Raw genomic sequence first — 12,760 nt, 5'->3', positions numbered from 1 at the left:
AGAAGAAGAAAAAACTTGACTTAGTCGCTGAATGTCAGTAGTACTACTGCTAGTGCTGTACGTTTGCTGCTACCCTTTACTCACTAATGCAGACGTGCCATAGAGCCTAATAAAGGACAACAGAATCAATCAAACCGGCTCTGTTATTCAAATATGATAGTACTCAATGGATCCCAATAAACAAGGAACAAACCTGCAGGATTGAAAGGTTTCTAAAGATCTTATGAATGATCGTTTATACTTAATATTTGCCTTGCCTTTTATCATCAGGACACCATGATCGTTTATGTTAACAATGGAGCATCTAGGTTTAATAGTAGTACTTTCTCCGTCCGGAAATACTTGTCGGAGGAATGGATGTATCTAGATGTATTTTAGTTCTAGATATATTTATTTTTATGCATTTCTACGACAAGTATTTTCGAACGGAGGGAGTACTTATTAGTGTTTACTGTACTTCTAATCGGGTTGGGTTGATGTATGTCCTGCACTGGACAGCACTCCACCGATTCTACTCGCTTTCTTGAGAGCCCTTGTTCGGTGATTTTGTTGATCGGGAGTGCTGGAGTAGTGACCCACTGCAACGACAATGACCCTGTTGGCTTCTTCCATTCATCAATGAGCTAGATATGCATCTTAAATAGCAGTTTTTTTTTTTTTTTTGCGGAAACCTTAAATAGCAGAATTGGCATTAGGTTCTGTCTCTTCTGCTATAACTTGATTTCATGTCGAGTAATTAGTTCTTCCTTCTGCCCTCTGTCTATTTCACAGTTGAAGGGCAGAACTTAGTGGAGCAGGCATGCATCTGGTGAGCTAAAGTTCACACATTGAATAGATGATGCAGGGCAAGTACTTGGTTTGAGTGAGTTAATGGCATCTTCAATGCCGACTCTTAAACTGTCCGCATACGGGCTATGCGGTCCAGACCTGTTCTACCATCCAATATGGACTTATATCGGTCCGCCGATCGGTCCGGACATACTTTTTCCCGCAAATTGAAAGCAAAGTTGAGGGGGCTTTACGGTGGTACAGACAACAGCCACATAGGACTCTGTCACCCTGGCCCACTAGACCTCCCCTCCCGGTCACATTTTCTTCCAATCCGCGCCTTCTCCCCTTTTACTTTGCATACACACCCTATTCCTCCGACGCTACTGTTGTACCTCTCCAACCGCCGCACAAGCACTGTCGGACCTCCGCAACCAGCACCTACGTGCCCGCTCACCTTTTACGACGGTGTCGTCCACCCAGTACCCGTCTGTAGGCAGGTCTCAAGAAAGTTTTATAAGATCTTGAGATTGAAGTTTGTTTGTAAAGATTGAAATATGTCTATGATTAAGATTTTGTCATGTTCGTCGGGCTTCTCACTTTTGTCTTCGGCCAAGGTCGGGCATCTAGACACTTGACGTTTGGACTTCTGTAAGCCCCGCCTGAAATACGTAAACACACTTGAGCTAGACACTTGATTTAGAAAGGTGAATCATTCGTTGTTCACCGCTAAAAATCCACACATTATTTCCTTTTTGTTTAGCTCAATGTTAAATTATTTTGTCATCAAAACTATACATATGTGTAGTATATACATCCATATTATCGTGTAAAATTTGTTTTAGCGGTTTTTAAAACTTAAAAAAATGTATGTTTTGAACTATTTGAAACAAAGTGCTCGCTAGCGCCCGTATTCCACGGCAGTGGCGAATCTAGAAAAAAATGGAGGGCGGGCTGAGCTGCCTGGGTCATGCAAATATGTATTGAATTGGGCCTGCAAGTAGCTGGGCTGGGCCTTAAAATTAGTAGTAGAAACAAATTTTACAGTGCTGGAGGGGGGGCTTGAGCCTGTTAAAACCCCCCAGTAGAATTGCCCCTGTTCCATGGTGACTTTTTGATAATTAGCGCTCTTTGTAGACTCCCCGGCACCTTTAGGACACAACATGCTACTCCGTCCGTTCCTAAATACGTAATTGTCTTTCTAAACATTTCAAATGGCTACTACATACGGATGTATGTAGACATATTTTAGAGTGTAGATTCACTCATTTTGTTCCGTATATAGTTATTTGTTGAAATATGTAGAAAGACAAATATTTAGAAACAGAGGGGGTAGATTTTTGCCTTGTTTATTACCTTATCTTTGTGGAGAATCATACTGATTGGCATGACTTGTATTTGTATCCTATGTTAACAGCTTTTGACTTGACTCCGACGTCATGTCCAATCCAAGTTTGCATTCGATTTCGCTAAGCATGTCATCACGGACTCTAGAACATCATATTTCCAAACCTGGGGTCCACAGTCAGTGTCCCATCGGTGGAAGGCTCCGTGAAGCTTCAGCATACGGAAGAACACGGCTCCGTGTATTATTTCAGGCAGCTCTCGCGATGCCATTGCCATGAGCTTCTCGTCCTAAAGCCTGCTTCCATTTCAGGCTGCGCGGCGCCCCAGCCTCCGTCGACCAGCATGGACCCCACCGATCAGTCGCCGGAGGAGATGTACTCCGTATGGGCCCTCCCGCCGGAGCCCGTCCGCCGTCGCCTTCTCGGCCTCATGGCCAGCCTCCGTGCCGCGCACGGCGGCGCGGTCTTCGAACCGCACGCCACCGTCCTCGGAGCCATGCATCTCCGCCGCTCCGCCGCCATCGAGGCGTGTTAGACTCTGTATATACTGAGCCTACATGTGTTATAGTTGTAATTATATTTGTACATGATGATGTACCCCCTATATAATACAAAGGTCACCCCACGTTGGAGGTGTGCCACAAACCCTAAAACCATTGTTTTACATAGTATCACGCCTACCGATCTAACCTAAGTCTTCCGCTCCAACCCCGCCGCCAGCCGCCGTCGTCATGTCGCATCCGGCCGCCGACACTGCCGCTGCTCTCGCAGCGTCCCTCGCCGCCGCATCGACTACTGCTGCCGCTGGTGCGGGTCTCCGATCCGTCGCCACGGACCATGCGTTCCTACCGCCGTCGCTCGCGGCTCTCCTCTATGGAGGGGCTGCGCCCTACACGACGGAGGGTTCGCTCGGCCCCCTGTCGACGCGATCTGCAGGCCACCAGTACGCCGGCCCCGTCGCCTACCAGTACGCCGGCTACTCCTCGTCGCCCTCTGCATCTATCCTGCTTCTGGCCGCCTCGTACCCGCTGGTACCTGCGCCGCCGCCCTCGGCCGCCCCGCATCCGATGATGCGCCCGGCCGTGTCTGACCCGACTGTTGTCATCTACCCCGCAGCGGGCTCGTCTGTCGCCGACGCCCCTCACGTGGCCTACGACGGCTATGGTGGCCTTCCTCTATATGGTGCCCCGTACGGCTCTTCACCCGCGCCTCGGTCCGGCGCCCCCGCGGCCTCCTCGATGTATGGTCCGCCGGCAGCGTACGGTGCACCGTCGTCCCACGGCGTTGCGGCGTATGGCGCTCCACATCACCCCGTCCGCGCCGCCGCCCTACATGGATCTTGAAGCTGCTTTGGCTGCGATCTCCTCGCCGCCGTTCCTGTTCTCGCACCTCCTCCCGGTCAAGCTCAAGCCGGATAACTACCTCTACTGGTGTGCGCAAGTGCTACCTTTGCTTCGCAGCCATTACTTGGAGGGCTTCGTCGACGGTACCCTGCCGTGTCCGCCGCCGCATCATCCGATGTTTTGTGCGTGGATTGCTCAGGACCAGGCCATCCTCTCGGCGATACAATCCTCCCTGGGCGAGGGTGTTGTCGGCCTGGTTCTCTTTGCCGCGACATCTCATGAGGTGTGGGACATCTTGGAGTCGAGTTTTTCCTCGCAGTCTACTGCGCAGAGCATGTCCATCCGCGCTAAACTTGCTGACACTCGCAAGGACAACGGGTCGGTGACCGTCTTCTACAACAAAATCAAAAAGCTGGCTGACACTCTTGCTTCCATTGGCGAACCTCTTCGTGACACTGAGTTCACATCCTACATCCTTGCGGGCCTGGATAGCGACTACAACTCGTTGGCGGAAGTGATCAATGAACGCAAGGTTCCTATCCGTCCTCAGGATCTCTACAGTCGCCTCCTCTCAACGGAGCAACGGCTCAACGCACGCCGCCCGGACACTCTCGTGGACCTCTCTGTTAACGTTGTGTATCGTGGCAAAGGAGGTGGCCGCGGCCCTTCTGCTTCCTCGGCTGGGGGGGGGGGCAAATCCGGTGGCAGTACATCCTCGGGTCAGCAGCCGCCCTCGCGTCCTGGCTCCTCTGTGGTCACTATTGATGGTCGTCCACGTGCATGTTGTGCTGCGTGTGGAGCGGCCCAGCGGTGCCAACTCTGTGGTCTGCCAGGTCATGTTGCCTCTCGCTGTCATCGTCGCTTCAAGACCGACTTCCTCGGCCTCGGCAACAACGGCAAGGGCAATGATCGCCAAGTTCTTATGGCGCAGCAGGGACATACGCAGCAGGGACATACGCCTTCATATCCTATTGATCCTTCCTGGTACATGGATACTGGAGCAACAGCCCACGTAACGAATGAACTGGGCAAGCTCAACGTTCAGCAACCCTACCATGGCCACGGCAAGGTTCACACAGCGGATGGGGTAGGTATGCGCATCTCTCATATTGGTCAGGCATCACTTCTCATGAACACCTCTAGGAATTTGCATCTTAGAAATGTTCTTCGTGTTCCCTCTGTTACTCGTAACTTGCTCTCTGTTCCTAGACTTACTCAGGATAATAATGTCTTTTGTGAGTTTCACCCGTTTCATCTTTTTGTTAAGGACCGAGCTACGAGGGACATACTTCTTAGAGGTCGTTTTCGCCGAGGCTTGTATGCTCTGGATGCACCCACCACCGTGCCTGCTGCCGCTGCTGATCTTTAGGTCTTCAGCGGGGTTCGCGTGTCTCCTGCATTGTGGCATTCACGTCTTGGTCACGCTGTGTTACCCATTGTTCGCCATGTTCTCCACCGTCATGAGCTACCGTCAGAGTCTAGAAATAATGATGCTGCTATCTGTGATGCCTGTCAGCAAGGCAAGAGTCATCAGTTACTTTTTTCTGTTTCCAACCACATAGTCAAAACTCCTCTTGAGCTTGTGTTTTCAGATGTATGGGGCCCTGACCAGCTGTCTGTTAGTGGTCATGAATATTATGTCAGTTTCATTGATGCTTATAGTCGGTTTACTTGATTATATCTTCTTAAACGCAAGTCTGATATTTTTGGTGTATTTCTTAAGTTTCAAGCACATGTTGAGCGTCTTCTCAATCGTAAAATCATTTATGTGCAGTCGGATTGGGGGGATGAGTACCGCAATCTTAGCACTTTCTTTGAAAAACTTGGGATTGCTCATCGTGTGTCCTGCCCACACATACATCAGCAGAATGGTTCGACTGAACGTAAGCATCATCATATTGTTGAAACTGGGCTAACCTTGCTAGCACATGCATCTGTTCCGTTTCATTTTTGGAGTGATGCCTTCACCACAGCCTGTTTTCTTATAAATAGGCTCCCTCCACGGCTCCTTCATATGAAAACTCCACTTGAACTCTTGCTTGGTCAAACTCCTGATTACATGTTCCTTAAGGTGTTTGGGTGTGCATGCTGGCCACACCTCCGTCCTTATAACAATCGCAAGCTTGAGTTTAGATCCAAACGATGTGTCTTCCTTGGGTATAGTTCTGTTCACAAAGGGTATAAATGTCTTCATGTTCCATCTAATCGTGTGTATATTTCCCGCGATGTTGTCTTTGATGAACATGTTTTTCCCTTTTCTGCTCTACCCGCATCTGTTGCCGCCTCCACACCACCTGTGCACCCCTCCAGTACCTTGCCTGGTCAATTTTTAGATGCTGCACATTCGCCCCTTTTGTTGTCTAACCATGGCGCAGGTATTGGAAGAGGCGCACGCTTGCAGCTTCTGGACGAGGAAGAACCACCGGCTCCCTCCTCCACGACCCCGCACGACGACCAGCCGGCCACCTGCATGCCCCATGCAGCTTTCCCGCCATCTGGCCATGCCCCGGCTCAGCGGACTACCTCGCCTGGGCCCGGGACTCCTCCGCCGGCTGCATCCACGCCGGCCTCACCTGGGCCGGCCTCAGCTGAGCCGGCCTCCCCTGTTCGGCACGCTACGCCGCACTCGCCTGGGCCGGCCTCGCCTGTCGGGTCTCCTACGCTGAGCTCACCTGCGCCGTTCGTGTCGCCTGGGCCAGCTTTGTCCTCCGGTGGAATGTCGTCCCTTGTTCTGTCGCCATCGGCCACGTCTTCACCGGCTTCCTCGCTGTTGGACTCTTCAGGCGGTGGTTCCTTGCCGCTGTCACTGGCTCCTTCACCACCACCTGCCCCTGCTCCTGTATTGCGTCCTCATACACGCAGCAAGAGTGGCGTGGTTCAACCGAAGAAGCGCACGGACGGGACTGTTGTCTGGCTCGCGACTTGCATGGCGCAAGCACAGGCGGATCCTAGTGCTGAACCAAGGCATTTTCAGGCAGCTATGAGCATTCCTCACTGGCGTCTTGCGATGGAACAAGAATACCAAGCTCTTCTTCAGAATGGCACGTGGTGTTTAGTTCCTCCCAGGGAAGGTGTCAATGTTATTGATTCTAAGTAGGTGTTTAAGGTTAAGCGACATGCCGATGGTTCTATTGAGCGATACAAGGCTCGGCTGGTTGCTAAAGGATTCAAACAACGTCAGGGTCTTGATTATGAGGATACCTTTCCGGTGGTTAAACCCACTACCATTCGACTTTTGCTCTCACTGGCTGTTACTCGTGGATGGTCTCTTCGTCAACTTGATGTTCAGAATGCCTTTCTTCATGGGGTATTAGAGGAGGAGGTATATATGCGTCAGCCTCCTGGTTTTGTTGATCCCGCTCGACCGCAGCATCTGTGTCGCCTTGTTAAGGCGCTCTATGGCCTGAAGCAGGCTCCACGTGCTTGGCATGCACGTTTTGGCACCACTCTTCGGGCTCATGGTTTTGTTCCCTCTACGGCTGACACCTCACTGTTTCTTCTTCAGCGTCCTACAGTTACTATGTACCTGCTAGTTTACGTTGATGACATCATTCTTGTCAGCTCTTCAGTATTTGCTGCGGATCGCCTGGTGTCTTCCTTGCGGGCTGATTTTGCGGTTAAGGGTCTTGGAAAACTGCACTATTTTCTCGGTCTGGAGGTCTTGTACTCTGGTTCTGGTTTGACGCTGACCCAGCAGAAGTATTCTCTTGATGTTCTTGGACGTGCTGGTATGCTCAAGTGCAAGCCTGCTACTACACCTATGTCCTCTACTGACAAACTGTCTGCCCTCGATGGTTCTCTTCTTTGTGCTGATGAGGTCACTGAGTATCGGAGTATTGTCGGTGGTCTGCAGTACCTGACTATTACTCGTCCGGATATCTCTTATGTTGTCAACCGTGTCTGTCAGTTTCTGCATGCACCTCGAGATTCTCATTGGACTGCTGTTAAGCGTATATTACGCTACATTCGGTTGACACCTTCATATGGTCTGCATTTGCAACCGGCGACCTCTGGAGCTCTTTCCGCGTTCTCTGATGCAGACTGGGCTGGGAATCCAGATGACAGGCGATCAACGGGGGGCTATGCAGTGTTCTTTGGTGCTAACTTGATCGCCTGGAGTGCTCGTACACAAGCAACAGTGTCTCGCAGTAGCACTGAGGCTGAGTACAAAGCAGTTGCAAATGCTACAGCTGAGCTGATTTGGATACAGTCCTTGCTTCAAGAGTTGAGGATCTCTCAGGAGCAACCTCCTGTTCTTTGGTGTGATAATATCGGTGCTACGTATCTGTCTTTGAATTCTGTATTCCATGCCCGAACAAAACACATCGAAGTTGACTATCACTTTGTCAGAGAACGTGTTGCCCAGAAGCTGCTTCTCATCAAGTTCATCTATTCAAAGGATCAACTTGCTGATATCTTCACCAAGCCACTGCCGCTTCCTCAGTTTGAAAGGTGTGGGCGTAATCTCAACCTAGTAAATTCTTCTGAGCTCGGTTGAGATTGAGGAAGGGTGTTAGACTCTGTATATACTGAGCCTATATGTGTTATAGTTGTAATTGTATTTGTATATGATGATGTACCCCCTATATAATACAAAGGCCACCCCACGTTAGAGGTGTGCCACAAACCCTAAAACCCTTTGTTTTACAAGGCGCTACGAGCCGCGGCGGCCGGTCTCCGCCCATTCACCGCCCGCGTCGCCTCCATCGGCCGCTACGGCGTCAACCTCCTGCTCGAACCAACCCGTGAGGTCGGCCTCCGGTATCCCTAGCTCACCCCTATCTGCGCCGGTTTGCTTTGCTCCCATCAAATTATCTTGATTTTGCTTGCAGATGATGGCCACGAGCGACCACTGCCGCGCCCACTTCGATTACCAGAGACCAGCTCGTGAGTCTTCTGCCTGAACTAACTCCGTCTCCGTAAAATTACAAGCTGATGACAGCTGATTAAATATACTCGCAGCGTACGTGCCGCATCTGAGCCTCTTGTATGGGGATCACCTGACGGAGGAGGAGAAGGCAGCGGCGAGGAAGAAGGCAGGGGAGATGGACAAGGGAATATTTGGGCTGCAGTTCGAGATATCTGAGCTCGCGCTTTACAAAACGGATCCGAAGGACAAGAGCTTGGAGTCGTGGGAACTGGTTGAGTTGTGCCACCTTCAGAAGAAGTGATCTCAGTTTGCTCCCAATGCATGCTGATGCTGCATGCTGCATGCTGCCATGTATCTATATTTGCGACTTATGTTGTGTACGTGTAGTAATAACCTCATGTATAATATGTCTCCCAGAGACCAGAGCCCGGCTTGGAATAAGGAAATAATGTAATATAAGGGGTTGCAACTGTTTTGTCTTCTTAAATGTGCAAAGAAAATTGAACTCGCAAAACATGTTATGATTCTGGTCGATCCTACAGATTTATGTAGGAGTACAGTTTAATTACCTAATGTTTTGTTTTGCCAAAAAATAGAGCTGCTAGTCGGCTCGTAGGACGATGGGGAGCCAGCAAACGCGCACCATCGTCCTCTTTTTTGCATGGTAATACATGTCTTATTTATATAATAAGGATCATAGTACAAGTCACGTACGCATTGACCTGTCAAATACGCACCCCTCCTGACGCGATAGCTAACTACACCGGGCCAATTAAAGGATAGCCAGGGCCATCGACATATTCTCTGGATTGTTAGATATATGTTTTATTTATGTCAGCTTTCTATTATTTATTTTTAAATGCTTAGGCATTCAAAACTGTCTACAAATTTTAAAAACATTCAAAAAATGAAAACATGTTCTTGAATTTTAAACATGCTTTCTAAATTAAAATATATTTGTGATTTCATAAAATGTGAATGAACTTAAACATGTTCTTACATCAAAAAAAAATCAATTTTAAAATGAAAAAGGGGGAACCATAAAATGAAAGCAGGTAAATAAAAATCCGGAAGAAACCCGTTAAAACCAGCAAAGAAAATACAGAAAGAACCTTCTTTGACCGGCCCCAGTAACCATATAGTGCACTGAGGCATGCATTTGGTCGACAATTGTTCACATATGCGCAGAATCGGGAATCCTTGTCTGCGTGCACTGCGTTAGCTTTTTTTAGAAGATCGCACTGCGTTAGCTAGTGAGCAAACGCACACCCCTCAACACTACATGGGCCAGCCCAATTGGTCATTGTTTTGCCATGTGTTTATCTTGTTTTGGGATTTTCTCAAAAGAAAAATCTGGTTTTGTGAAGGTTCTCCCTGAACCTGTTTTGTTTTACTTATGGGTGTAGGTATCCCTGAACCTGTGTGTGTGTGTGTGTGTGCGTGTGCACGCGCGCGCGTGTGTGCGGGTGCCAATATATAGGAATTATCATTTTTTTTAAATGTCAGATTTTAAAAAAAATCTGAGAAAAATATTCAGGTTAATGAACGTTTAAAATTTTGAGAATAATTTTAAAATTTGCGAACAACTTTTTGAAATCAAAAATAGTTTTTCAATACATGAACACATTTGAATTTCAGCATCATATATTAAATTCAAAAAATTGAATTTTTTTAACATCAGTACAGACGCAAGCACTCATACATACACGCATACACTCACCCCTATGACGCACACATGCACACCCTACCCCTGTGAGCGCCTCCAAAAGACTGAGCCGGCATGTCATCTTGAAATTTAGAGAGTCACCGTAGGTGCCTCGTCGTCGACGGAAATGTCTCCTCCCACTGAAAGCGCATCGCCGGAAATCCTAAAATAAATCCAGGAATAATGCGAGCACCAGGATTTAAACCCTGGTGGGCTGGGGATATCACTGCCCCTCTAACCATCCAACCACAGGTTGGTTCACTCTTGAATATATTCTTAAATTCAAGATTCTATATTTAGAAGGTATTTAATAAAAAAAACAGCCCATATAAAATAAAATGACCGAAAAACCATTTTAAGAAAAAAAAAACATGAAGCGGGCGCACACTGGGCTGGCCCGTTTACCATTCCTCGCGTGGAGGGGTTCCGAAGCGAGTGTGGCTGAGGTGCGCGTTTGCTCGCGCTCACTCGCCCTACGGCGTTGTTTGGATAGGCAGTATATGCAAAACCGGATCTCCACAAACCAGGGAAACTGTGTAACAAACTAAAATCTTGTTTGGCAACTCTAACCAATCCGTGAATATAGAAAACTTGGCTTTCCAAAAACCCAGATTTCAGGTATATAGAAAAACGACTAATAGTCGTTTTTTCATAAATGAGATTTACATAAACTGGATCCCAACTGAGAGCAGAGCAAGTGTTTGCCGGCAGCTGCACGCCGGGTCGTGCAAGACGGAGGGGACGCGACGAGGCGGTTGGTCCGACGACCTCGGGGAGCAGTGTAATCGCTCGCCGGCGGCTGTGCATGGAGTCGTGCAGGCCGGAGGGGACGCGAGAAGCAGCTGACGGCAGAGTCAGTGCATGGGGACGACCGGACGACGACCTCGGAAACCAGCAGATGCCCTCGCCTGCGGCCGAGTGTGGAATCAACGAAGGTTGAGGGGAAGTGAGAAGCAACCCGAGGAAGAGTCAGTGCAGGGGGGCGACCACCCAGGGGCCAACGGATGCCCTCGCCGTCTGCCGCGCGCGGAGTCAGTGGAGGTCGGAGGGGATGCGAGAATTAGCCTGGGGCGACGACCTCGGAGACCATGGGAAGTGCGAGCAGGAGGCCGCATGCAGAGTCATGGAGGCCGGAACGAAGTACGGCAGCAGCATGGGATTCGTACGGCATGTTGTCGAGCTTGTATGTCTCGTCAATGGGAAAGCAAGGATGAAGGTCATGGACGAGGTAGGATAAAGCTAATGTTTGTTATCCAAACAAAAAACTCTAAGGATCTTAGTTTATTAATTCTCTACCCAAACAAAGATTCCTGTAAACACGTTATTCATAAAATGAATAGTAAAACCGGTTTCCCTAAAAATGAGCTAAAAACTTGTTTTCTACAACCCCACCACTAATCCTCGCTATCCAAACAACCCTTACGCAGAGATTAGATGCATTTGCATGGATTACAAACAAGCCAATGCTTTGGAGGCGCGGCAACTTTTCTTAATGGCCCTTGTTTCTTCCCATTTTGACGCCCGTGTGCGTCTTCAACTAGGGGTTATTTCACCGATGCCAAGAAAAATATGGCAGCCCACTATGCCCGTAAACTGCTTTTATTTATTTTTCGGTTCTCTGTCTCAAAAATAATTTATTTTTCGGTTTTTTAGTTGGGTTTCCACGAATAAAACTGGATGTTCTTTTTTAAGAGCTAGGAATTTTTAAAAATATTAAAAATTAGAAATGTATTTTACACAATTTTTCAGTTTTTATTTTATATAAATTTCATTGCATATTGAAAAAAGTTCACCATAGGTTAAAAAATATTAAGTGTGTTTAAAATAACGTTCATCATGTAATTATAAAAATTCATAGTATATTTCAAAAATGTTTAAAGTAAGATCAAAAAATTGTTCAAAGTATATAATAAAAATTATTTTCTATTTGAAAAATGTTCACCACATACTTAAAAAGTACAATTTGTACTGAAAATATATTCATCATAATTTGGAAAAAGTTCACCGTATATTGCAAAACCAATAAAAATATGGAAAATAAAAAAACATAAGAAATGCCAAGATCTGAAATAGAAAAGGGAAATGAAAAGGAAGGAATAGGAAAAAAATCAGGAAAAAACGCACCAGAACAGCCGTTACGTGTGCCAACCGGTTTGAACATCTATACGACGCACGTGATTCTCAAAAAATCTATACGACGCACTCGGGCTTCATATAGGATTGTCGGAGGTCCGTTTTCTTCCTGAAAGGACACGAACTGAACTTATTTCTTAGAAAGAATGACCTTCTTTTTTAGAGGGACGCAAAATGAACTTAAGAGAACAGAGTTTGCGCATGATCTGGACCGTCCGTCGATGGTAATATGAGGACCGCGTTCGTTGAGCTTTGGCATTTCACCAACGCATGATCACCTCACCGAAGTAATGGTCATAGTGATGGCTCCATTTGCATATTCGTGCATGCTCGAGCGCCTCACAAAAAACAAGAGCTAAAAGAAGAAGAGTAAGACGACATCGACATGGATAACTAGAATTCACCGCAATTACGATGAAATTCAGCCCATCAAGAACGAAAAAACGGGTATATGTGCTATATAAAAGAAAAAAACAGAAAAATAACAAGCAACATGCCGTCACTAAGCGTGTGGTCCATGTATATGCATCCAGTATTTTAAGCAACAAAATAATAACCAATGAAACAATAGTATTAAGTTGACTGACGACCGGAG

The 12,760-nt window shown here is 47.6% G+C and overlaps 1 protein-coding gene across 1 annotated transcript; it reads left to right on the top strand.

The window, feature by feature from the left end:
• The first annotated feature begins 2,451 nt into the window (after nucleotides 1–2,451).
• LOC119327987 (cyclic phosphodiesterase-like) lies at nucleotides 2,452–8,671 on the top strand. The gene is made up of 4 exons (XM_037601035.1): nucleotides 2,452–2,640; nucleotides 8,109–8,207; nucleotides 8,290–8,344; nucleotides 8,420–8,671. Exons 1-4 carry the CDS (start codon nucleotides 2,458–2,460, stop codon nucleotides 8,626–8,628), a joined length of 546 nt encoding a protein of 181 aa, XP_037456932.1. The 5' UTR covers nucleotides 2,452–2,457; the 3' UTR covers nucleotides 8,629–8,671.
• Nucleotides 8,672–12,760: the final 4,089 nt, after the last annotated feature.

Source organism: Triticum dicoccoides, chromosome 7A, assembly GCF_002162155.2.
Source record: "Triticum dicoccoides isolate Atlit2015 ecotype Zavitan chromosome 7A, WEW_v2.0, whole genome shotgun sequence".
Classification (NCBI taxonomy): Eukaryota; Viridiplantae; Streptophyta; class Magnoliopsida; order Poales; family Poaceae; genus Triticum; species Triticum dicoccoides.
Note: the sequence above shows the minus strand (reverse complement) of the source record. Positions and strands in the feature narration are given on the sequence as shown.